The 27,578-nt window shown below is 40.7% G+C and overlaps 1 protein-coding gene across 3 annotated transcripts in view; it reads left to right on the forward strand.

The window, feature by feature from the left end:
* Positions 1 to 21,168, forward strand: part of LOC124143461 (choline transporter-like protein 4) — a 61,205-nt gene extending 40,037 nt beyond the window's left edge. For 2 of the 3 annotated variants that reach the window (XM_046512441.2, XM_046512442.2), the window contains exons 9-24: positions 285 to 335; positions 4,908 to 4,991; positions 5,563 to 5,675; positions 6,986 to 7,102; positions 7,838 to 7,937; positions 9,342 to 9,434; positions 11,030 to 11,162; positions 12,067 to 12,122; positions 12,995 to 13,171; positions 16,163 to 16,291; positions 16,917 to 16,986; positions 17,277 to 17,350; positions 18,715 to 18,785; positions 19,138 to 19,226; positions 19,845 to 19,929; positions 20,587 to 21,168. In XM_046512441.2, the coding sequence (XP_046368397.2) occupies positions 285 to 335; positions 4,908 to 4,991; positions 5,563 to 5,675; positions 6,986 to 7,102; positions 7,838 to 7,937; positions 9,342 to 9,434; positions 11,030 to 11,162; positions 12,067 to 12,122; positions 12,995 to 13,171; positions 16,163 to 16,291; positions 16,917 to 16,986; positions 17,277 to 17,350; positions 18,715 to 18,785; positions 19,138 to 19,226; positions 19,845 to 19,929; positions 20,587 to 20,696 (1,552 nt within the window). In that variant the 3' untranslated portion in view covers positions 20,697 to 21,168. The remainder of the gene's footprint in view (positions 1 to 284; positions 336 to 4,907; positions 4,992 to 5,562; positions 5,676 to 6,985; positions 7,103 to 7,837; positions 7,938 to 9,341; positions 9,435 to 11,029; positions 11,163 to 12,066; positions 12,123 to 12,994; positions 13,172 to 16,162; positions 16,292 to 16,916; positions 16,987 to 17,276; positions 17,351 to 18,714; positions 18,786 to 19,137; positions 19,227 to 19,844; positions 19,930 to 20,586) is intronic. The other variant, XM_046512443.2, reaches the window with a different exon arrangement.
* Positions 21,169 to 27,578: the final 6,410 nt, after the last annotated feature.

Raw genomic sequence — 27,578 nt, forward strand, 5'->3', positions numbered from 1 at the left:
GAAAAACGGCAATAATGATGACCAAACAATCAGAAAGAATACGACCCATAATCAAGCTCTCGAAAAATGGACTACTGGATTCCTTCCCGACGTTATCCGAGTGGTTGGTGGTCTCACAGCGGACCTCCTAATAGTATAGTATACTCAATATTATATTTCAGGTTTGTTGTCTTTGTGTGTACAACTCCGACAGATAGCAAACCTAGTTCTATCCTATTGGGTAGATATTATTTCTTTTATTGCAAAAGCCTATGGTAGATGTGTAATCTATATCTGAATTTCAGGCTTCAGCAAAACATGAATATAACACCGAGTGTCCTTGAGCGCAGTGTCAGGTTATAACGCCTCCGCATGACAGTCAAATTGTCATGTAGCACCTCATGACTATACCACCACACAGATACGCTGACTGCATCTTACGATCAAATGGGTATCTGGGTTTTTAAAAAATTCTGAAGTTAATGTTCGTAGCTTTATATATTAGATCAGGTCATTCACTTCAAAATGACCAAGTCAAGGGCCTTATTTCAATAATAGGCAGGAAGTCTTCTGAAGCCACGGATGCGCTTTTTAGACAAGGAAAGATAACTCTTCTTAAAATCCGGACAATCCGGACATTCGTGATAATAAAATCAAAACCGTTTTAACGTATACAACAAAATATGTGTTGTCCTGAAAAGGTCGTTGATATAGCATGTATCACAGACCATATTATGAGACATTCTGTTAACTCTCCAAGAATAAGCAGTTTATAAACTTAGAAACCCCGTTTAGACATGGTGAATGCGTCACAGATCGTGTATTGGTATGGTCGTTGGTGCTACGTGACCCCTTACAAGGTGTCTTGCACGTTAGGGAAATGGGTTGACGGGGATGTGATTCATCCTTTATGAGGTGGAGCGAAGATATGGCCGGATTGTTTTCTTACATTATTCGGAAGACAATTTCTCATTTTTTAAACATCTTATCTTATGTTCATAAATGTTATATCTTCTATTCCATGCTTTGGACGGACTGACGTCTTTCTTCATTTTCTGAACAACTGCACTTGTCACAGTTGGTTTTGGTGGCGAGTAACCCATTTCGCTAGACATGACTCTATATTCGCCACATAGAGCTACATCTGGTGTACTGCATGTACTGCATAATCACCATTATTGCATAAACTTAGTATAATGCCCTGAGACACGTGACACATAGTTGCATCCTCGCATATGTGGGTTTTACAGTACCTTTTCGTAAACGTCCATTAAAACAGAGATTGGCTTGTCCGGATTTGTTGATTGCGTGTCATCGTACCCTGAAACCGTTGAATGTTGTTCATGCTTTCAGTCACTGGTTTGGTTTAAAGGCCACTTAATGTATAGCGTACGCCGATGGCGTGGTACGTTGCTCATAATGTTAATCACTGGTTTGCCTAGTCCAGAATGATTACAGGTCGGCGTCACGAAGCTTAAATGTTGTTGAACAATACACAAACAAACCAAACGATTTATCCAAACTAGTAATTTAGGTAATAATTATATTCTTGTACAGACAACATAATAACATCACATTTCAAATCTATCCACACTCGTAAAAAATAAATGAAAATAAATCCAATTCAGTCAAAAGACAATCAACAGTTTGAAATCCCCCTTGGCAGTGCGGGTTAGAATAGGCCCGTTTGAGGCGACAAAATGGAACGCCTGGTCAGCCTCAGTGACTTGGGTGATGTCATGTCATAATATCAATCACTGGATTATCTTGTCCGGATTATTTACAGGCCGCCGTCATACAGCTGGAATAGTGCTGACTGTGGAGTAAAATAACAAGCAAACAAACAAACCTTTAGAAACATTATAATTTTTCATCATGATAGTTTCATTCGTGTTCTTTTAAAATTCCCAACAGAAACACTTTCCGAGAGATGTCGATTTCCAGTAATTATTATTACACTAAACTACGTTTATAACGAACACGCTTATAACGAACTGACGGATATAAACGAGCTGTGTTTGGTCCCGTCCATTTGCTGTATATATTCTGTTAGTATGCATATAACGAACTACGGTTATAACGAACTACATTTAGTGGTCTCTTTGAGTTCGTTAGAACCATAGTTGATGTAAAAGCATAAATATATAGAGAGGCGTTTGGTCATATGTTTTCAAGACACTGTATTGATATGCCATAACTCCCCAACGATAAACAACACATACACGTGCTTCATCTATTGTATTTCAGAACATTTATTCAATATGAATTCTCTGTGGTGAATATGTTTCAATGCATGTCCAGAGAACTGCTTGCATCTCCTCTTGGTACCAGTGTTCAACTCTATTTGCATGCTGTGCGTATTACTGTCAGCGGAATATGAAACTAGTATTGGGTAGTGACTTATATTTGGTAAAATGCACCTTTCGGATATTAATAATTGATTTTAATTTTTTTCTCATATTTCAGAGTTGAATGAATATATCGACACTAACTGTGTTAATGAATACGCTAGGTTTAATACACGGTGTCCTTGGTAGAGTTAGCTAGAACGCCCAATACTTCTATGAATACATCTATACATAACACGGTATGGATATTAATATTAATTTACAGGCAATATACAATTTATTGCTGTCCATAATTTAAACCGCCTTTAGGGTTAGTTATATATTCGTTGCAAAATGACAAAAGAATAACTCGTAATCCGGCTGATAATTAGAAAACGTGCAATCAATGTAAGTTGTTCATCAAAAGGGGGTCTATTTAGATCTCCCTGATTAAACTACATTCGAGAATATCCATGTATCGCCGATTCTAATTATTTGGACATTACACGAATTAAATGATGATTCCGATACTTCATCATATTCGACACAACATTGTGAAATTCGCTTTGTGAAACGAGGCTTATTGAGGGACTTACGACAGACGTGATGTTGTGGTAGCTTTGTGAAACGAAACCTTTTGAGGGACTTACGAAAGACATACTGCGAAAATCAATTTGTGAAACAAGGCCTATTGAGAGATTTACGACAGACGTATTGCAAAGATCGCTTCCTCGTCTTAGTGCTGTGTGACCACTTTGTGAAACGAGGCTCATTGACGCGATTACGACAGACATAATGTTGTATGACCTCTTTTTGAATGAGATATACTGACGAAATAACGAAAATCATGCTAAAATTTGTTCATGACTCAATTCACTTGTTCTGCTGGCGTGCGCAGGTTACCGGTACAGCCGGACTTCCCAGTCTTGTACAGTGCGGTCGTTGCTAGGGACGTCTCCTCTAAATAACGATAAGAATAATCAAAACGAAATATATGAATTCAACAGTTTGCTGATTATAAACATGACCTATAGTACTTAAACTATGCTTCAATTAATATTGAAATATCTGATTACCATGCATTTCTTTCCATCGAATTTGTTTGCGAAGTGTTTGAGACAGGTGTCACCGCTATACATTGCTGACGCATAGAAACAGTTAGATTGAACCTTTTGGTAAAGTGATCCTATTTACCAGTACAAGGTTAAATATATCAAGTTTACAATAAACACATATACCAAATATATGGTACTGACCTCCATAACCTTTTGATATTCATGATTCTTCTATAAATTTCATACATTTATTTAAACACGCAAATTATGAAACATCCGCTTACTTTTGGTGGAGGAATTTATGCTTGCGCAGGAATCGATTTGTTATTTCTTGCCAACTGCATATTTCAGTATTTGCTCTTGCATTATTATATATTGTTGTTTACAAACAACTTATCTGTTAAATATATATTATATATATCATATCACTTTTTCGTGAACTGTTGTAATTGTCATGTCAGTGAAGGTGAAATGTGGTTTAACGTCGCGTCCAAGATTATTGCACTTACAAAGCGACGTGCATGCACATTGTGTGTGTGTGTGTGTACGTGCGTGCGTGCGTGCGTGCGTGCGTGCGTGCGTGCGTGCGTGCGAGTGTGTGTGTGTGTGTGAGTGAGTGAGTGTACTAGTCCGGACTGATGCCGATTTATAGTGCCCACTGAGATACCATGCCGCAGTTTAACATGAATACCCCACTCAGGCACAGTATACTGACTCAAGCCGCCCAGTCCTTGTTTACGCCCATTAAGACAGGGTAACAACAAGTACCATCTTTTAACGTATTTGGGTATGACGCGGCCGGGGATCGGACTCCGGAGACTCTACCACTAGACCACGGAGACGGTCTATGAGTTAGATCAAAGATCAACGCACATGGTATCTATATATTGTAGGTTAGATAACTGTATTTACATTTTGATTACAGTTATAGCTATGATGGAAAGAAATTGAAAGTTAGCAAATCGATTTATTATATATATTCTATTGTAAGCAGGTTAAACTTATGACTTCTGTAAATAAGAACCGACTGAGTATCGCCAAAATATTTTTTTGTATTCTCATGTAAACTGAAAGACGGTATTGTTTGCAATAATATAATATAAAACGTATAAAATAACTGACAGTGTATATTGTAGAAGTATTCTAATAGAGGGCGTAGAGACAATGTATATGACGCGTGTTTGCAGAGCACTTCCCAATGAGGTCCTAAACAAAAGTATTGAAATTGTCACAATAAACTAACGTGTTGGGTAAAGAAATGAGGGACGGTGGGGGTAGCCTAGTGGTTAAAGCGTTCGCTCATCACGCCAAAGACCCGGGTTCGATTCTCCACATGGGTACAATGTGTTAAGCCCATTTCTGGTGTCCCCGCCATGATATTGCTGGAATATTGCTAAAAGCGGACATTGGATATTTTTAAAAATCATTTCGAATAAACATTGTTATTATTCGCATTCCGGCCCAAACCGAATGGCATTTTACGGGATCTGCTGATTTGTGCCGAATGCAAGCAATGCCCTACATTAACCTATGTGTTCAATTGCAGGGTGTTCCAGGCTTTTCTCAAGGCCAAGGAATATGGAGAGAAGATTATCTCGGACATTGTGGAGACCTGGTACTTGATCCTCGTGTAAGTACCATAAGAAAGTATCGTTATTGAGGCCATTCCTGAAGAGAATAAAACACGTTGGCATATACAACGACACCTCGTTAATACGGACGCGTCCCTCCGCGCCTTGATGACTACCTCTAGGAAGTCTACGTGGATGCAAAAGGATATGAATGAGTATGAGTAGGAATAGTAAATTCGGACCCTGGTCTATCCGCACGGTTTTACTGGGAAGAGCAATGTCCGGATAAACGAGTTTCGCCGTGTATGTAAAAAATATATTTTCTCAAAAACTTCATTTCATACGCATAACAGTCGGGTTGGAATCACGAGTACATATCATTATTATTTTTTTTTCATTTTAACTTTAAATGAGTGAGTGAATTGGGTTTAACGCCGCTTTTAACAGTATTACAGTTATATCGCGGCGTGTAACTTTAAATGAATCAAAAACAACAAAAAAGTAATCACTCCTTTGCAATCATTGTGTGTATGTACAATTAGCATATTTGTTAGCTGGTATCATTGTCATCAATTACTGTAGTTTTTAAACATTCTAACAATTTTTCAACAGAGTGCATTATACTTGTAGGTGTCTGGTGTTGACCATGATTGTCTCCCTTGTGTACATCGTCATCATGAGATGGATAGCCGGATTCATGGTGTTCTTCAGCCTCGTCGCCTTCGTCGGCATCTTCGGCGCAGGTCAGATATATGCAGCTGCATTTAGTTTAATTCATAAAGTTAATTTATTCATTAATTCGGTATTCTGTCAGGAGGGACCCGTCAAGATCCGGGGTAGAACATGTCTTCAGCAGCCCATGCTTGCCGTAAGGGGCGACTATACTTGAGGTAAGGGCGACTAACATGATGTCAATCATTGGATTGTTTGGTCCAGGCTCGATTATTCACAGACAGGCGGAACACGGCTGAAGATCCGGGGTAGAATAGGTCTTCAGCAAGCCATGCTTGTCGTAAAAGGCGACAATGCTTGTTGTAAGAGGCGACTGACGGGATCGGGTGGCCAGGCTCGCTGACTTGGATGATGCATGTCATCGATTCCAATTGCGTGGATCGATGCTCGTGTTGACAATGATTGGATGATCTGGACCAGACTCGACTATTTACAGACCATATAGCTGGAATATTGCTGAGTGAGGCGTTTAACAACAAACAAACAAACAAACCAACTCCGTCAGGAGTGTGTGTGTGTGTGTGTGTGTGTGGGGGGGGGGGGGGGGGGGGGGACCTGGGGAAATAGGGCGAGGTTCGAAGGTGCTACAATTGGCTGTACACAGTTGTGTCATCATGAAGACATGGGTTCAATTCGAGGAAGGGCGTTGCAAAACTATTGACGTCAATGTTGTAAACATCAACATCTCTGTCAGATATAGAAATGTCTGGCATATAAACCGAAAGACTGGCACAATGCATCTTCCCGAGGCAAGAGCGTCCACTAGCCTGTTTATCAAAGTATTGTAGAAACTAGGTTTTGATTGAGGCTAGTGGACACGCTTAAAGCTTGCCTCGGGGAGATGAGAATACAGATACGGAAAGACTCAGAAATAACCTGTTTGAAGGGTTAAAATTCCTGGTTTTACAAGAATCGGTCCAGTTCGGCTGGTGACCTAACCATTCTTGGACCAATAGGGTAACCGAATGTCACAAAGTCATTTAACTTGAGATCACGTGGGGAGTTTTCTGTCATTAAATTTTCACAGTTAATTCACTCTGTTTTTGTCTTTCTGGTGTTGCTGTGGACATCAACATTTTTCAGAATTGCCAACTTCGATTCACAATTTCACAAGGCCATGACTTTTAACCAATATTACGAAAACAGTTCATGTACATGTTCTTACACCTTTTTGGCCGTGGGCTGGCCTAGTGGTTATAGTGTTCGCTCGTCACGTTCGATTCTCCACATGGGTACACTGAGTGAAGCCCTTGTTATTACTGACGTAGTGCTAAAATATACTACTCGCCCGCTCTTACACCTTTCCCAATGTTTTATCTAGGCTCCGGCTACTGTTTCTATCAATGGTACTACTCCCGAGGCAGCCAAGAATCCTACACGATCTACATGGGGGGTCTGACCTTCACTTTTCAGAAGGAAAAGCTATTTCTCGGATGCGGTAAGTGATAGAACTACTTCCATAAATAGTTCTCCGACGCCATTTTGTATAGCCGATGTAAACGCACGTGATTAGTAGGCGATTTCTGATTGGTCATATACAGACAATTGTTTGACAAAGGCTCATGCATCAAATATCTATTTGTAAACATGAAAATATTGGTGAAAATACTGACAAGAACAGAGACTGGTTTTATTTCTTCCCAACACTTGGCGAAAATTCAAAAAACTTTAAAAACTGTTGCTGCATTCACACACACAGGCTTGTCTTGACAAACACGAGTTTGCAAGCATTTATTGTCCGTGTTATGGTGGCCCATAAGGGACATGGAGTCTGTTTTTCAATATTTTGATATTTCACTTACTGTTATCGTTACCTTTTGCAAATTAACACGATTTGTCATATAAATATGTGATAAATCATGTATAAAGTAGATATTGAATCGCTGAAAAGTGAGGCGAAAAAGTCAAAACCTAAAAGAAAATATCAAAAACAAAAACGAAAAGGTCAGAAACTAAAATGAAAATGTCAAAAACAAAAACAAAAAGGTCAAAAACAAAAGCGAAAATGTCAAAAACTAAAATGAAAAAATGATAATATTCACACCGCGGTGGAAATAGTTTTCTGTATTTTCATTTTAGTTTTTGAGTCCATAATGAAGATTTCATTGTTTAATATAATACCGTAAAGTGTAACGACAAGTGCATGATCTGATCAAAACCATGGCACTTGCAGGCATAACAGCGGGCGCCGTCTTCCTCATCGTCATGCTCATCCTGCTCTTCCTCATCTCCAGGATCCGAATCGCCATTGCTCTCATCAAGGAGGGAAGCAGGTATGTGATGCAGTATTATATACTACTGAAAAGAAGTTCTAGAACACCCGATTCTTTCATATTACGATAGTTAATCTGTCATGGCATGACAGCTGAGCTGTAGTAATATGTAGTAACTTCTTTTCAGTCGTAAATAAATTATTTGTCAAGGCGAGGTTTGCTGCCACCAGCATGTAGTACTGTTTATAATTTCATAAAATGATAAAGATCAACGACCTCCCACTGTAAGTTACGAGCCTTTAACTGCTGTCAACTACTAAACACGCCACACTCACTCGTTTTCTGAAATAATCAATCACGTATAAGCGAATATCTTAAAGTGATGTAACAGTACTATTGTGCCAAGTGCAACCCCTTGCTTAGATTTGAATACTAACATTACTGACCTTGATCAGTGGGAGCATGGTGGCTCAGGCATCGTAATTCATTAAGCAGAGTTGCGTCCCTTAGTCGGTCCAGGATATACTTATCGTTGTTTCGAAAGTCATATTAGACCCAAATATAATGACACCCGTGGTCGTGGCTTTCCCCAAAGTCGTAAACATCTGTGACCTTCGCCACTTCGGGCTTTCCGACCACGTAAATTAGAAACGCCTTGATATAACAGACTCACTCACAAGAAGTGCCCAAAATATTTTCCTGGCAGAGAATCTGTATCTGTGAGTAAGATAAATTTAACGTCATAAATGGCACTGACGTCTTCACGTCCCCTTGAATAGTCGATGACGTCATTGGTAAATCCCTGGGGTTTTTTTACCTCCGTCACAAAAGAGCTCACTGTCATAGATAAAATTTGGGTCGTGAGTAAGATAGATTTAAGACAGCTTCAAGAATGACTCTTATGGCAGTCGTACGCTTCATGAATACGCGGGGAGGTCGGGTAGCCTAGTGGTTAAAGCGTTCGCTCGTCACGCCGAAGACCCGGGTTCGATTCCCGACATGAGTACAATGTGTGAAGCCCATTTCTGGTGTCCCCCGCCTTGATATTGCTGGAATATTGCTAAAAGCGGCGTAAAACCATACTCACTCACTCATGAATACGCTGGTCACAAGTGGCGACATGTTTGGCTCGGTAACCTGGTTGATTGCGTGTCATCGTACCCCGACTGTGCGGATCGTTGCTCATAATATCCGGGGAAGAATAGGTCTTCAGCAACCCATGCTTGCCGTAAAAGGCGACCATGCTTGTCATAAGAGGCGACTAACGGGATCGGGTAGTCAGGCTCGCTGATTTGGTTGATGTATGTCATTGTATCCCAATTGCGTGGATCGATGCTCATGTCAATCAAGTTCAGACTCGAGTATTTACAGGCCGTCGTCATATAGGTGGAATATTGCTGAGTGCGGCTTTAAACAAGAACAAATTTAAACATGTACACTATATGTGACCGCTTTGGATTTCAGGGCAGTGGGGAACATGATGTTCACCCTCGTCTGGCCGATCTTCCCCTTCATCCTGCAGCTGGCCGTCGTGGGGGTCCAGCTGGCCATCGCTGTGTATCCTTGTTACCATGGCAACAATATATAGCTACACCCTTGTAAAGAGGCCACCCTTAATCTTATCCATTGAGATCCGGGTTATGAGATATCCGGATTAAGGAATGAATACTGAGTGATATCAATTCATTTAGGGAGCCGTTGATCGCCCTGGAGACGGGGGTTCCAGATTAACGAGGATTAATAACTTAACAATAGGATTAATTTTTATGATTACCGTTTTTGACACAGTCAATAATTGATGGTTTACCCAAATACTGAATTCTTCGTGACATAACTATCCTCATTTGGGACAACTGTTCTTACCATGCTGCATTTTATTTTTTATTTTGTCTTCTTTATTCTTCTGTAACTGCCTGGTCAGGTTATTTTTCATTTAACAAAAATGATATCCGGTCATTGTTGATTACGGAATATTTTGTTCAGGTGCATTGAATAATGCTCACTATATTGACCACTAGTTTGTGTATTTCGCACCTGATTACCCGTCAAACGCTTTAATATAATTGTGAGACTGAATTAGTTGACGTGTTTCGATTATTCTGTTATAAACGCTCGTTATTCTCATAATACCAAGGAGGCGGTCGGGTAGCCTAGTGGTTAAAGCGTTCGCTCATCACGCTGAAGACCCGGGTTCGATTCCCGACATGGGTACAATGTGTGAAGCCCATTTCTGGTGTCCCCCGCCTTGATATTGCTGGAATATTGCTAAAAGCGGCGTAAAACTATACTCACTCACTCACTCATAATACCCAGCTTGCCTCGCTAAGGAGGTCGTAAACAAATACGTGCTATTTATTTGTTTGGTGTTTTTATTCAGGCATATTTTTCACGAATAGCTAGCCAGGGGTATAAACATTAATAATATAAATACTTAGTCTAAGATTGCTTTGTATTTCTGGTAAACCGGTTCGAAAGTGGGAAAACTCATAACATGATGTCAATAACATTAATTAAAATAGGTATTACAATGCAGTATTGTAATATTGTTTCAGTTGGTGCCGTTCATGGAACCGCTCAATATCATTCTAATATATGATATGATCATATTGATAATGGATAAGAACAATAATGAATATGTTTTGGTAGTGTTGAAACAATATATAGCCCAGGTATCAAAATAGGTATGCTACATATAGATTTGTCTTATTTGAATTAGGTTATATTTTACTGTTATCCTCAATAATTCAAGGGTTAGAATACACCACGTTCATCCATATACGGCTTAATAGTGACGTGTGTCTATTATTCGTGGACTAAATTTATATAAAGACCCCGGGGTATTGTAACATCCTACTTATGAGATGTGACCCGAATGCAGAACAATAGGATGACGTCAATGGAGGTTCATAACACTGAAAATCAAATATCATTTCAATAGTAATACTGCGCCAGATAGTCACCATCAATATGCACGGGGCGGTTAGTTAGCTAAAGCGTTCGCTCGTATCGACGAAGAACCGGTTTCGATTCCCCATTGGTACAATGTGTGAAGCCCATTTCTGGTGTCCCCTGCTGTGATATTGCTGGAATATTGCTAAAAGCAGCGTAAAACCATACTCACTAAATATGCTATAAACCTCAACTGGCTAAAGCTACCTCGCGTCTATTGGACGGAACCAGCAACTTGGCCAGAACAACATCACGTTCGCTAACGGGACTGTCAACGAGGATTTGGTCAAGCAGACCACTAAAAACCTGTTCCAACAGATACCCTGTGACACAGATGTAAGTATACGGGATTGGGGCAGGTTGCGTTTTTGTATTGGCCCTGACCATGGTTTTGTAATGAAAATTGTGTGAGATGTGGGTGATACCGCATGCTTACCTTTTTCGCGAACATCTCGTGTAGTCTCTGATTTTCAGTGATCCATTCATATTCTGTAAATAATGTTTTTGTAATCAAATTAAATTTTATCACTATCTTGTCTATGCAAACCCAATAGAATATGTTTCGCTGACATTCGAGACAGAATCTCGGGCGATGACGTTTTGAATTTAAATACTTTTTAAGTAGTGTGTGATGTAGTTATCTAACTGTGTGTTATAAATGACTTGGTTACGACTCCAACGTAAGGGATAGTAGAGGAGCCCAACGGATGAAGAAATGATTCGTCGCGTCGAGATCCCGTTGTCAGATTCCCAATGTAAAGCCCATTTGACTCATTCCTGACATGGCTGAAATACTGCTAAAAGCGCTGTAAAAAATCATGTTCAATTAGTCACTTTAGCCACAACTTATAGCATAACATTGTGTAACAAACACAGTGTATTTAGCAAGAAATGAAGGCATTCCACGTAATCACTGCAGATCTTTAGTTTTGTTCTAAGTCATGATTTCCCATCCTGGTTCGTCCCGATTATGTTTCTAGGTTTGTCAGCACCATACCCGTGCTCGTGGATTTCACCAAAGTGGTAAACGTCTGAGACCTGCATCACTTCGCCCCTCTTCCCACATTAATCTGGCACGCCTCGATATAACTGGAATACTGTTAAAAGCGGCGTGAAACCCAACTCACTCACTCACTTGATTTTACTTTTTTGAAAACGTTAGCATGTTGTCAAGAAGCATGTTTGCGGTTGCCTTCCATGTTTGTATCATTCTGATAAAATAAAACTTTTTCTTTTTCAGGCGAATGACACCACTCTTGGGAACGTGTGTGGTTACTTGAAGTACGGCCGCGGAGAGTAAGTCACACAAACAGTCATTGTCAACCATTCAGTACATGTGATGACAGGGAAATGTGGTAGCCTTGTGGCTAAATGTTTGCTCGTCACCCAATCTCATTAAAATCAGATCTTACTTAGTTCTCGCTACCGCTAAACAAAGATCTAAGGACATCCCATTACGGGTCACGTCAGACCGACCTTGCGCGAACTTTGACCGACATATGGAATGACCAGTCAGAAGGATGCTTTCTCGTGCTTTACGGCACAAATTTCAAATTGGCGACTACGCTTCGAAACATATTTTAACAAATTCTCGATTACAAATTTGAAACCTGAACAAAAAACCCATTCTGGAACGTCTAATAGATGGTCTAGATTGTAAGGAATCAGTCGTTAAACCCGTAACTATCGTTCGGAATACCCGGTGTTAAAGTTTTCGAGATTGCGTGATTAGAAATCACATTCCAACTGTCACTTTCATAATCTGGTAAGCGACGCACTGATTGGTCGGATGAAAGGTCGTTCTGACGTGATCCCTAATGGGATGTCTTCAGATCTTTGTTTAGCGGTAGCGAGAACTAAGGTCTGATTTTAATGAGATTGCTCGTCACCTCGAGGCCACGGTTCCATTCCCCACATGTGAACAACGTTTTAAGCTTTTATTGGTGCCCTCGCCGTGATACTATTAAATGGTTTGAAAGCGGCGTTCAACAAGACTCATTTATATAACATTAGGGTGGTCGTGTAGCCTTGTGGTTAAACATTCTCTCGTTGTCAACATATACAGGTTCGATCCGCATACAACAATGTCCAACGCCATTTATGTCAACCTGTGACAGTGCATACAACAATACGCATCGTATGAAGATAAGCACGATACTGTATTTCAGCTTCACCATCTACCTTCAAATCTACAACATCTTCATGCTGTTCTGGATGGTCAACTTCGCGGTTGCCCTCGGTCAGATGACCCTGGCCGGAGCCTTCGCCTCGTACTACTGGGCGTGGGACAAGAGCAAGGACATCCCCGCGTTCCCCCTGGCTAGCTCCTTCTGGCGGTGCTTCAGGTACGTACACTGCAGATCTACCGGCGTGTATTTCAGAAAGACTGTGTTTAAAGACCGCCCACAATGAAACGACGCGGCACGGCGCGGCTCGCTGCGGTGCGCTGCGGTGCGTGGCGTCTGCATAAATAACCGGGTCATTGTCTTTTCAATAGCAACCTTGATTAACGGAGCGCGTCAGAAGTGTCTGAAAAAAAATATCGATCGCTCAAAATGTTATTTTTGTTGCTTGATGCCTGTCCTACCGTGAATATGTACCTAGGATCTTTGTTGTTCCTTCACTTTTTCTGCCGCCAGAGATACGTCACTGTTCTTCACATGCATTTTCCTATCCATCGTGTATGTCAGCGATCACTGTGGTTTCACTGTGACGTACAACTGGCATTCATTAAACGTACAATATATTTGTCCTATAAAACCCTAATATTGTTTCGGGGGCACGGGTGGCCCAGTCGTCTAAGGCGCCGCGATTCGCTGTGCAGAGTTGCGTCCCTTGGGCACTCCAGAAACCTATGATTGTGGGTTCGAATTCCAGTTCGCCCCGATTAAGTTTCTAGGTTTGTAAGCACCATACCCGTGCTCGTGGGTTTCACCGAAGTGGTAAACGTCTGAGACCTGCATCACTTCGGGCTTTCCTCCCACATTAATCTGACATGCCGCGATATAACTGGAATACTGTTAAAAGCGGCGTTAAACCCAACCCAATCACTCACTAATATAGTTTCAGTTGTATATATTTAAGTACCCTTGGAGATTCCGCTTAAGATTATATATATATATAGGTCCCGAGCAGCCTGTGCTTGCATGAGATGTGACTAAATGGATCCAGTGGTCAGGCTCGGCGACTTCGTTGATTGCATGTCATCGTATCTCAATTGCGTGAATCGATGCTCATAAAGTCAATCACTAGATTCGATCATTTACAGACCGCTGTCATATAGCTGGAATATTGTTGAATGCGGCGTTAAACAAAACAAACAAACAAACAAACAAACAAACAATTGCGTGGATCAATGATCGAGGTCAATCACTTGATTGTCCTACCCAGATTCGAATATTTGCAGACCAGTGTCATATAGATTGAATATTGCTGATTTAAAAAATATGTTTCTGAACCGCTGCTATGATGCTGCTTGAACGTGGGTTGAACAAACATTCTGTCATGCTGCCCCGCTTCAGTGTGTCCTGGACCGCCTCCGTGGTCTTGTGGTAGAGCGTCCGCCCGGAGAGCGGAAGGTCCGGGGTTCGATCCCCGGCCGCGTCATACCAAAAGACGTTAAAAGATGGTACTTGTTGTTACCCCGTCTGGTGCTCGGCATTAAGGGGCTAATACAAGGACTGGTCGGCTCGGAGTCAGTATACTGTGTCTGAGTGGGGTATTCATGTTAAACTGCGGCATGGTATCTCAGTGAGCTAGCACTATAAATCGGCATCAGTCCGGATTAGTATAAGCAGCCACACAAACACACACACACATGCACGCCGCTATATAAGTGCAATAATCTTGGACGCGACGTTAAACCCCATTTCACCTCACCTCAGTGTGTCCCGGCCTTTAGATGTAAAGCTTCGTGGAGACTTGATGGCGCAGCTGTTGTTTTGACATGGTGTCATTCTGCCATGAGAGAATGTCATGTGTCGGCGACGATAATTAGCCTTTTGTTGTTTTGAGTGGGTTGGCAATTTGGATTAATAACTAAACTGTTTTAACCTTCAAATAGCAGTATATTGTTAACGATATAGTTACCCAAATAATACTGATTTAATAACCCGTAGTAATTTCGTAATTTTCGTCGATAGAAATTATTATTTTTTATATCACTACAAATTTTTTTAAATGGAGTTTATTTCAAGTGCCTCGTAAAATATCATGTTTCTCTCATCGAATGACGGGGGAAGGAGATATTTTTACGTACGCCACTCGTGAAAATATCTCCTTTCCCCCGTCGTTCGATGAGAGAAACATGATATTTCACGAGGCACATGATATCCTATTTATTTGTACATTTTGTGTAGTTGTCTACCGAAAATAATTTTTGTCATTACAAATGTAAAACCTTGAAACGTAGATTCTCCCTATCTAACACTCAGGGACGTTTCACTACCCCTTTGTAATTGCGACATTAAAAGTAGTTCCGAGTTTGCAAATCAGCAAAAATATAAACAAAAGAATACAAAATATTTGAGATCACTGAAGTTCTTTGTGATACATTTCGATATTATTATATACAAAAACAACTTCAACCAAAAATATTCCTGAAAGCTACGAGACCTCCGTAGGAAACGAAGAAATACACGTTGATCAAGTAACAAAAATGGCGCTTTACGAAATAAACTCGATTGACGAGTTAAATGAGAAACTTACAGTAACTGTTTATAACGAAACATTTTTAAGAGAATATCCAACGGCAAGAAGCGATATAAAATCCATAAAATAACCATCTTGTCAGTGTGGAACTAACGTAAAAAGGAAGTCAACAGTTTGTGTACGGGCCAGACACTTACGATAAAGGGAGATAATTTGCGGGGAGGTAACTCTTGGATGACAATAATTTCGTCAAATTATAATATTCACTGCACTGAAATATCAAATGTTATGTTCACTGCAGTACAATATCAAGTGTTATGTTCACTGCAGTGAAATATGAAGTGTTATGTCCACTGCAATGAAATATCAAGTGTTATGTTCACTGCAGTGAAATATCAAGTGTTATGTTCACTGCAATGAAAATTTCTCAACTTCAGAAAACTCAGTCTTTCACACGGTCTGGTAATAAAATGAAGAAAATAATTACTGGAATGAGTTACCATGCCAGACGGGAAGGCATAACATGTTTATGTGAATGTATTCGTGAAACATGTATTGTGGAACAAGTCCCGAAAGATCTCCCTCAATCCAACTGCAGCAGCGGTTGATTACTTTTTATCTTACGTCCCACGCTGTTGTGTTTATAGTGTTAATGTATGCTATGTATGAACGCTTCTCGACTCCAGGTATCACCTGGGCACCCTGGCGTTCGGCTCTCTTATTATTGCGATAGTACAGATGATCCGGATCTTCCTGGAGTACCTGGACCACAAGCTGAAGGGGAGCGAGAACGCTGTGGCCAAGTTCTTTTTGAAGTGAGTTCCACAAGCCTGGTGGTTATTGAATAAACCTGCATGTTGTACACAGATGTCTGATAGTTACTGAATAAAACTGTCTTTTGTCCACAGATGTCTGATAGTTACTGAATAAATATGTCTGTTGTCCACAGATGTCTGATAGTTACCGAATAAAACTGTCTGTTGTCTGCAGATGTCTGATAGTTACTGATTAATAATGTCTGCTGTCCACAATTGTCTGATAGTTACTGAATTAAACTGTCTGCTGTCTGCAGATGTCTGATAGTTATTAATACTGTCTGTTGTCTGCAGATGTCTGATAGTTACTGATTAATACTGTCTGTTGTCTACAGATGTATTTTAGTTACAGAGTAATAATGTCTGTTGTCCACAGATGTCTGATAGTTACTGAATTAAACTGTCTTTGTCTGCAGATGTCTGATATTTATTGATTAATACTGTCTGTTGTCTACAGATATATGTTAGTTCCAGAGTAATACTGTCTGTTGTCTGCAGTTGACTGATAGTTACTGAGCAATACTGCCTATCTTCAAATATATGAAGTCTGATAGTTACTGATTAATACGACCTGTTGTCTGCATATGTCTGATAGTTATTGATTAATACTGTCTGTTGTCTGCAGATGTCTGAAGTGTTGCTTCTGGTGTCTGGAGAAGTTCATCAAATTCATCAACAAGAATGCCTACATCATCGTAAGACGTTGTGATATATACCATTGAAGCTTGAGTGTAACATAATAACATATATTTACAAATTTGTAAACAGAGGTAAAACAGAGATATGTTTGCTCTGATACAAATATAAATGCGGAAGGCGTAGCATGAACATGTACGGTATGGCGGGGGTCAGTGTTAGGCATACTGTGATCATGTACAGAGTGTAATGTGTCATGAAGGTTGTGACGGGGTCTCCAGACGTGTCCTGGGTATGACAAGATGACAAATGGCCCCGGAAGTGTTGACCTTTGCGCTCCCTGTTTCAGACCGCCATCTATGGGAAGAATTTCTGCATGGCAGCAAAAGACGCCTTTTTCCTCATCCTCAGGAACGTTGTCAGGTACGGGTTTACTCACTCACCCTGCAGTCTTCAGTAGCCAATACTTACCGTAAAAGACGACTATGCTAGTAAAAGGCGACTAACGGGATCGGGTGGTCAGGTTCGCTGACTTGGTGTATACATGTCATCGATCCCAATTGCTTGGATCTATGCTTATGATGTCAATCACTGGATTGTCTGGTCCAGACTCGATTATTTACAGACTGCCGTCATATAGCTTGAATATTGCTGAGTGCGGCGTTAAACAACAAACAAACTAACCCTGCAGCATATGTGAATTGGAGCTGTTGCGTTCTCCAAAATCCAAACAATTAACTCTTCAATGACTAATGTGTTATGACGTAAATATATGTGAGGTGAAGTGAGGTGAGGTGAAATGACTTCAAGACAATTGCACTTTAAGTGAGTGAGTGAGTGAGGGAGGGAGGGAGGTTTTACGCCGCTTTTAGCAATATTCCAGCAAAATGACGGCGGGGAACACCAGAAATGGGCTTCTCGCGTTGTACCCATGTCGGGAATCGAACCCGGGTCTTCGGCGTGACGAGCGAACGCTTTAACCACTAGGCTACCCGACCGCCCCGCACTTTAAGCGAAGTGCTTGCGTGCGTGTGTTATGTGTCTGCTTGTGCTAGCCCGGACTAATACCGGTTTTATTGTGCTAGCCCACTGAGATATCATGCCGTAGCTTAACATGGATACCCCACTCAGACACAGCATATCGACTTCAGTGGCTCCGTCGTTTGAGACGCCGTAATTCCCTGTAAAGAGTTACGTCCCTTAGGTATGCCAGAATCCCTTGATCGCCCTGATTATGATTCTTGTTCCGCACCATACTCATGGGTTCCACCAAAGTGGTAAACGTCCAAGACCTAAATCTTTTTGGGCTTTCATCCGGAAATACGCTGATATGCCGTGATATGACTGAAAAAGTGTTAAAAGCCTCGTCACATATCACTCACTAACTTACTCTTTGATTGTTTTGCGATCTTCTTTTGACAATGTAACGTGAATATGTAAAATGCACCGAGGTTTAGTTTCCCGAGCCGGCAAGCGCAATTTAAGGTATACTAATATATATATACTAACGGTAAATCAAATAATGAAGAAAGTTAAACCAAGTCAAGTCAGGACAGTCTCCAAGTCGTCCGAGTGAATGGGAGTTATGTCCCTTTGTATATACAAACCCAAGCTCCTTCCCAGCGCGTGACACCTTCGTTACACTCTCGGTAAAGCGAATTCCTCGAACGGGATATCGCTGTGAGGAGCTGGATACTCATTATACAGTCGTTGCCAAACCAAAGGCGAGAAAGACGAAGAGTGTTAAGTTACGATGTCTCTAAATTGTACAATGTTCCCACTTTCAGGGTTGTCGTAATAGACAAGGTGACCGATTTCCTGCTCTTTATCGGAAAACTGGTGGTCGTGGGACTTGTAGGTGAGTAAAAAATGTAGGAATTAATTAACTTAACTGAAATTCCCATTTTGATAAAAACCGTTTCAACAATCCAACCAAACAAATTTAACACCTTCTCTACGATGCTTTAGGTGGGTAAACGAAAATATACATATTCACAAAAATGTCTATCAGAATTATTTGTTACTAAATCCACAACTAAAGCACACTGCACAGGGCGGATTGTAAAGATTTTTTGTGAGGTTGGTTACTTGTATTCATTAGAACCTATATACTCATAAGCAAGCTGTCGCCAACATTGGTGTCAAATTAGATGGCTGTAGTACTTGCATTGGAGGATACGTCAATAACGCTGTAACATGTTGGTCTACAGGAGCGGGCTCCTTCTTTTTCTTTGATGGGAGGATTCCGTACTTAGCCAAGTACACTCCTAACCTCAACTTTTACGTTGTCCCAATTGTGGTGAGTCCGTGGTTACATTGTAATATCATCTAAGTAAATGAATGTTGTTTTACGCATGGCGGATGTTGGTTATATTCGCCAATTTCGTATATCCGATTATTGGTAATATCCGCCTGTTGGGTATATCCGACTTCGTGACATCTGACTATTGTTGATATCCCACTATTGGTGATAACCGACTATCGGTTATATTTGACTATTGGTTATATCCGACTATTGCTTATATCCGACTGTTGGTAATATCTGACTATTGTTGATATCCGACTATTGGTGAATACCGACTATTGGTTATATCCGACCATTGGTTATATCCGACTATTGGTTATATCCAACCATTGGTTATATCCGATTATTGGCAATATCTGACTATTGGTAATATCTGACTATTGGTAATATCCAACTATTGGTTATATCCAACTAATGGTTTAATCCGACTATTTGTAATATCTGACTTTTGGTTATGTAAGACTATTAGTAATATCTGACTGCTGGTTATATCCAACTATTGGTGATATCTGATTATTGGTTATATCTGCTTTTCCTCGACTGTTCGTTAAAGACGTCTACTCACTATATGTGCTTTACTTGTTTCAAGATGCTAACACTATTTATTTGCAGGTGGTCATAATCGGCAGCTACATAATCGCAGCCTGCTTCTTCAGCGTGTACGGGATGGCAGTGGACACCCTCTTCCTGTGTTTCTGTGAGTCACTTATACAGTCACTTAACACTTGTATACTGCTGATAATAACAAACTTGAGAAAAATAATCAGAATCGATCTGCATATGGTGCAGGCAATATCATCAGCAGGGGTGGAAGGTCCGCTCATGGGCCGGGTGAACTGGCATGTTGCACACGGAATCATCACCATCACCATCATCATCATCATCATCTAACCACGGTTATTATCATCATCACCATCATCATCTTCTAAACATCATCATCATCATCATCACCTTCTAAACATCATCATCATCATCATCATCTTCTAAAAATCATCATCATCATCATCATCTAATATAACCACGGTTATTATCATAACCATCACCATCTTCTAAACATCATCATCATCTAACCATGGTTATTATCATAACCATCACCATCTTCTAAACATCATCATCATCATCATCATCATCTAACCACGGTTATTATCATCACCATCATCATCATCTTTAAACATCATCATCATCATCATCATCATCATCATCATCTAACCACGGTTATTATCATCACCATCATCATCATCTTAAACATCATCATCATCATCATCATCATCATGCCACGATTATTATCATCACCATCCGCATCTTCTAACCATGATGCTGATTATTATTGTTATTCTTTTTATTATCATTTCAGTGGAGGATCTGGAACGTCACGACGGGTCAGCAGATAAGCCGTACTACATGAGCAAGGAGATGATGGGCATCCTTGGGAAGAAGAACGCCATCCCTAAGAAGAATGACTGACCAGTGACACTTCGCTGATAGGACGTCACAGCTGCAGCGACCCTAACATTCTAGATGAACCTTAGATAGTTGCAGAGATATTTTGAACCTTTGTGTCCATGGCAACTATTTGCTCTCTACTGTGATACTTGTATATGCCTTGACTCAGTATTGTGTACAAACATATTTTTATCAGAATAAGATAATTATCCACGATGAGGGCAACTCTCGGTTTGATCAAGGCCCTCATTAGGGATACTTAATAATACTCGTGTGTGAAATGGAAATGACAAGTTTGTATACATATATCTATTTCCCCTTTCCCTGCACAAAAGCTAGTTTGATTTATTTTCTAGTTATAGGGGCCACTGGGGACACGGGTGGCCCAGTCGTCTAAGGCGCCGCGATTCGCTGTGTAGAGTTGCGTCCCTTGGGCACGCCAGAAACCTATGATTGTGGGTTCGAATCCCGGTTCGCCCCGATTATGTTTCTAGGTTTGTCAGCACCATACCCGTGCTCGTCGGTTTCACCGAAGCGGTAAACGTCTGAGACATGTATCGCTTCGGGCTTTCCTCCCACATTAAGCTGACACGCTTTCCTCCCACATTAAGCTGACACGCCGTGATATAACTTGATTACTGTTAAAAGCGGCGTTAAACTAAACTCACTCACTCACTATAGGGGCCACTGAACGAAATTCCCTGTGATCTTTTTACGAAAAACAAATCGCTGTTTTATAAAGCAATGTGATTCTCAGTTGTAACTGGAGAAGAAGAAGAAGAAGAAGAAGTTGTAGTGAGGACGAATGTTTAGACTGAATGTAAATACGCTTTGTAGAAATGTGTATGAGATTTTTAGCAATGCATTGTGGATGTTGGGGCTGCAGTGACATGGCGACTATGCTTGTGGTAAGAGCAGCTAACAGGATCGGTGGTCAGCCTCGCTGACTTGGTTGATTCATGTCATCGTATTCCAATTGCTTGGATCGATGCTCATGATGTCAATCACTGGATTGTCTGGTCCAGGCTCGATTATTTACAGACCGCCGTCATATAGCTGGCATATTGCTGAGTGCGGCGTTTAACAACAAACAAAGATGATACAAAGTGGTCCTTTTCATGGAGAAGCACATACCATACAGAACCATACATGTATGTGGTCTACAAATATATAATTCTGCCATACTCTATAATAGTCAAAGCCTGGGTATCTATGTCATTTTAGCCAAAATATACCAAATTCAATATCTTTCGTTTTTGACAATTAATAATTTTCAAATCAGTGATCACCATTATTCTAAATTGATATCACTGGAAAATATGTTTGTTGCAAACATATTCCATTGGGTGTAAAGTAGTGACTTAGTCGTGATGGAAGTTATGTCAATGGAGTGGAGGTTTATGTGTAAAACATTGCATCATTGTGTCTTTGTTGTGAAGTAGGTGTATTCACTAGTGCTAGTGTTGGTTCAAACTTGGTATCTAGGCCCATCACGACTTTATGAAATGTGTAAATGGATTACTGCAACCAGATACACAAGTATAGACTTGGAGTTCAGGGTCGTGACATTCTGTTTACAAACAACACTTCTTGCCATGGAAAATATGCATTTTTATCATTTAAGATATTCAACAGATTCAAGTCCAAGACAAATGTCAGTATTCCCAGCTTAACAACTGGACATAATGTGTCAGCATTCTTTATAAATGTCAACTCGATACAGAAAGCATTATTTCAAACAGTGAAGCCCCATTAATTCGGACGATTTCCAGTTGATTCGTCCTGATTAACAAATATCCGGATTAACGTATTCTTTATAAATGGCAACTCGATACAGAAAGCATTATTTCACACAGTGAAACCAAATTAATTCGGACAATTTCCAGTTGATTCGTACTGATAAACAAATGTCCTGATTAACGAGTCTTTGTCAGAGAGTAATGTCGTATCTGTAGGCGGTCCAAGGGTAATCAGCCGGATGTCCGTACAAGCGGGGTTTCACAGTATTCAGTTTACAGGTGTGGACCCTTTTGACAACACCCTGAGCTGAACCTTGAGTGCATAGTGTTTACTCTGCAGCCGTGTCAGGGGGAATATTTTAATATCTTGACTATATATTTTTAGTAACAAATCTTTCCAAATGGCAGTAATGGTTAATGTCCATATACCATGGTTGAATAGAATAGTGCTAACTTGGGTAAGCTGTCTTGTCAGTAGACGTGATTTTATTTTGGCGTATGTGATGACAATGGAATTTCTGTATAATAGTAACTTTATTAGTTAGAATTCATTTTGAACAAGCAACGCTAACTTCAAACAGTTAAAAGAGTGAAATACATGTGTAGTGGAACCGACCATTTTATATTGTGGGAGGGAGTGTCTGGAATGTTTGTCAGAGGTAGCTTATTTCTCGGCCTCAGTTTCATGACATAATTTGTCTCCAGAAAGGATAGGCTGAACACTTTCATGTTTCTTCTCAACACATTTTCTTCAGGACAGACAAACATTTATCTCTTTTGTGGAGGCAAGATTGTTTTTTAGAATGCCCCCCCCCCCCCCCCCCCAGAATATCAAATGGTAGGACCCTTAGGCTTCTACTGCTTCTTCATTCGTGACCAACTCGTGGTGCAGGTGACGGAAAGGGTCGATTGGTGCCGAATGCTGCTTCTTACTATTGTCAGCACCTTCAGTGTGTATAATGCTAAGTTTCATCCACCCTGTCTACTGATGACTCTATTCTACGAAAGCAATACTCTATGTTCACGCTTTGGGTACTGATTGTGGTGCACCGCAGTTTGACAAGGACGACGATTCATCCAATTACCAACATAGGTGTTCCGTGTAGTAAAACATAAAACCAAAAATGTACATTTTTGTGATGAATAATTATATTCCCTGTGTACTCCGGTGTATATTTGTAAGTATGGCTTTAAACTGTGTCTATTCATTTACTTATATATGTATGTAAAGTATATCTATGGAAACAAATTCGTGCAATCATGTTAATCTTATCTACGTTCTAGGTGAAAGGTATGAATCTAAACACTTGACAAATTTTACTCTTTTTAAATACATTGCGTGTGAAGTCGTGCATGTTGTAAGAACCAGCTTCAGACGTACTGAAACAGCGTTACGTTTGAAAGTGCCCTGGGCCCACTTGTACAAAACGATCTTAGCGCTAAGACTATTGTAAGCCTATGTTAAAGTATGGGAGTGAAGATCATCTTAGCGCTACGATCGCTTTGTGCAAGTGGACCCTGGTAATTTGCAAGTGTTTCAGTGACATCAGGTAGAAATGATACGGTATTCAAAACGTTCGAATACATGTGTCGTGTATGTATGATTCACTGACGTGTATTGTAGCGAGTATCAAACTTTCCACAAAAGCAGGTGATTTTCCTCTGTATATATGCTAGCGGGTGTTAAGATATGTCCTTCATACCTGTATGGTAGGTAATTACGCCTTGTATATAATGTTATGTTATGTAATAAAGTTATGTTATTATAAGATCGTACCACTCATGTGACTGACATCGTCGATAATACTTTGTTATATAAATGTTATAAACAATCAGCGAACCCATTTTTGCTCCTGAAGCTGCACTTCGCAAGTAGGTATTTTGAACGATTGTATTCCAATCGCTGAGAAAAAATATCTCCCCCCCCCCCCCCCCCCCCCCCCCACGATGTTCAGGAACATATGATTTCGTTTTTAAAATTACCCCCTTCCTCCCGAAATTATCAAATGATTAGCTTCGAAGTTCATAGGAATATAGTGCATAATATACTTTCAATTAATTAAAATAAAGTTTGTTCTCCCTGGGAAGCACCGATACGTGTTAATGTTGTTTCGTTGCGTGACTTATGCTGGTCAGTATATGGTCAAGCACTTGAACTCTATACCAGCAGTCAGGGTTTTCAATGTTTCACGTATATCCTGTGACATTGTCTTTCTGTTCTGATGGTATTTCCGTCCTTAATATGCCTTGTATTCTGCACATATATATTCAAACTGAAAACTACTTGTATTTTCCTAATAATTCCTATTGTTTTACTTATGTTGTGAAAAAAAGCCAAAAATCTTAAATGTTTAAATCAATGTGCACTGACCGCTTGAACACAATGTTGACCGCAACATGCTGCGTACCCCCCCTTGAGGTCAACCAAGAACAGAAGTAGTTCGCGGAATGTGTCTTTAATATTATTCCAGTTGTTGATGGGAACGGGTGACGTAATGGTTTTAGCCCCCCCCCCCCCCCCCAGTTCGCTGTACAGTGTTGCGTCCCTTTGTTGTGATCCTCTGGGCCTAGATTTTCGAAACGATCTTAGCTAAGATAAATCTTAACTTACGTTCAACGATAAGATATCTTAAGGTTAAGATAAGATAGAATTCCGAAACTATATATTGCAAGCTATCGACTCCACAGTTATGTGGATCGCTGTCGCGATTAAGAACATTTTTGACGTGAAATCCTTGATGCGTTCTTCGTGTTTTCGAAGTGTCAATTTGAATCACTCAGTTTTACAAAATGAAATGTCAATGTTTGAACGTAAAGCAGACTTATTGTTTGGCAAAATATCTATGGAAAAGTATGCCGCCTTCTTGGATGAAGAAAAAATAAACTTACGACAGGTATGGGTCTATCTTAGATTTACGACAATATTAAGATATCTTAGGGCTACGATAGTTTCGAAAATATGCTACGATAGCCTACGATTTCCATATTATAAATTTACGATAATTTTAGGGCTAAGAACTTTTCGAAAATCTAGGCCCTGGTCTTCAGTTCGATTCTCTGATTCGTCTCCATTATGACGCTTCATCTGTCATCTCATTGTGTTTGAGGACGTACTTGAAACCCAATTTTCCCTCAACCTGCTCGTGGAAATTATCCACTTCTTTGCTTCTGAAGCTGATGTTGAGCCTTAGGATTGTGATACAGTGAACCTCGATAACTCGAAGTCCTGACCAGACAGAATGTATCGAGTCATCCGTAGTTCGACACGAGCGCTGAGGCTGACGATGATTCTGACGGAACCAACAGATACATGTACTACTCAAAAGAAGTTAAAGAACACCCGATTGCTTTAACAATAGCAATATGAAAGAATCGGACTTTCGTAAAATTATTTTGAGAAATATACATGGCGTTATATGATAAATCGAGTTCCGAGTTAGGTTTCACGGTATACAAGGCAGCAAAGGTATGATTCTGCGATGCAAAAACACGAGGCGAGCTCCAGTCAGGGGCCTCCTGGTTAAAATATTTTGTGCTGATTCAGCGGTTCACATTTCTTCAACTTGTAATGTTGACTGTTCCTGTTTCTTGTTACTGCTGTTCAATATTTCATGAAATAAATATCTTTTGATATTCCTGACGTCAGGTTGTTTTTCCTGACATCCAACCGGGGCGGTGGTGTAGCCTACTGGTTAAAGCGTTCGCTCGTCACGCCAAAGACCTAATTTCGATTCCCCACATGGGTACCATGTGTGAAGCCCATTTCTGATATTGCTGGACAATACTTACCCACCCACCTGCCATCAACCCCGTGGGGATTCCTGGTTAGAATAGGTCCCGAGCAACCTATCATTGTCGGACCAGGGATCGGGTTGTTTGCATCGTTGACGTTTTGATTGTACGTCATTGAGACAGTGAGTGGCTTGAGTTCAGCTCAGTATTCCAATTATATCACAGCGTATCAGCTTAATGTGGGAGGAAAGCCCGAAGTGATGCAGACGTTTACCACATAGGTGAAACCCATGAGCACGGGTATGCTGCTGACACACCTTGAATAGTGGGCAACCGGAATTTGAACCGACAATCATACGTTACTGGCGTGCCCAAGGGACGCAACTCTGCACAAGGGACGCAACTCTGCGGCGCCTTCGACGACTGGGCCACCTGAGCTCCCGTATGTCATCGAACATAACAGCATGCGACATTGCTCTTTATGTCAGTCATTGTCCTGTCCACATTCAATATTAATCGGCATCACCACCGTGCAAATGAATCGAACACTGATGGTGTTGCAGAGAAATACTCAGACAGGCTGCCACGAGGAACCACAGACTTTAGAAGCTGCAGGGCCTGCCAACTCTTCAGGCCCTCATTTAAGAACTGCAGCTAGCTGTGACAAATAAATCGACACGTAAATTTACTGCTGGCCAAAAGGACCCATACATATTTGAAACTACGGGGCCGACACGTAATGTACCTGCCCCGGGCCCACGGGCAGGCGCTTATTTCGAACACTGGGGTTATCTGATATAGCTAATGCTCGTCACATCGAGGTGTTGGGGTGAAAGAGGTTTTAACGTCGCGTTCGAGATTATTGCACTTATATAGCGACGCCGGACTGATGCCGTTTTTATAGTACTAGCCTACTGAGATACAGACACAAAATACTGACTCCAAGCCGACCAGTCCTTGTTTTATCCCCTTAATGCCGAGCGCCAGCAGGGTAACAAGTACTATCTTAAACGTCTTTTGCTTTGACACGACCGGTGATCGAAATCCAGACCATACGCTCTCCGGGCAGATGCTCCATCTACAACATGTAGATCACCATGCCGAAGGCCCAGGTTCGCATATCCACTGGTGTTGTATGTTTAAATGGATGGTTGGTGTCTCACGCCGCTATTTGGCTGGTTTTCTGGGATGCAAAGGGTGTGATCCTTGTTGATTACTTAGAAAGTCAAAAGACGATTACCGGTGCCTACTATGCTGATTTGCTTCATCACCTGAGAGATTCTATCAAAGAAAAGCGGCGAGGAATGCTGACTGCTGGTGTTCTACTTTTGCATGACACCTCACACCTCTCGACTTGCAAAGGCTGCTGTGCGACAGTGTGGGTTCGAAAAGCTTGACACCAAGTGATTTCCACCTGTTTCCTAAACTGAAA

The sequence above is a fragment of the Haliotis rufescens genome, unplaced genomic scaffold (genome assembly GCF_023055435.1).
Source record: "Haliotis rufescens isolate VD_foot unplaced genomic scaffold, xgHalRufe1.0.p SCAF_8, whole genome shotgun sequence".
In the NCBI taxonomy this organism is placed as follows: Eukaryota; Metazoa; Mollusca; class Gastropoda; order Lepetellida; family Haliotidae; genus Haliotis; species Haliotis rufescens.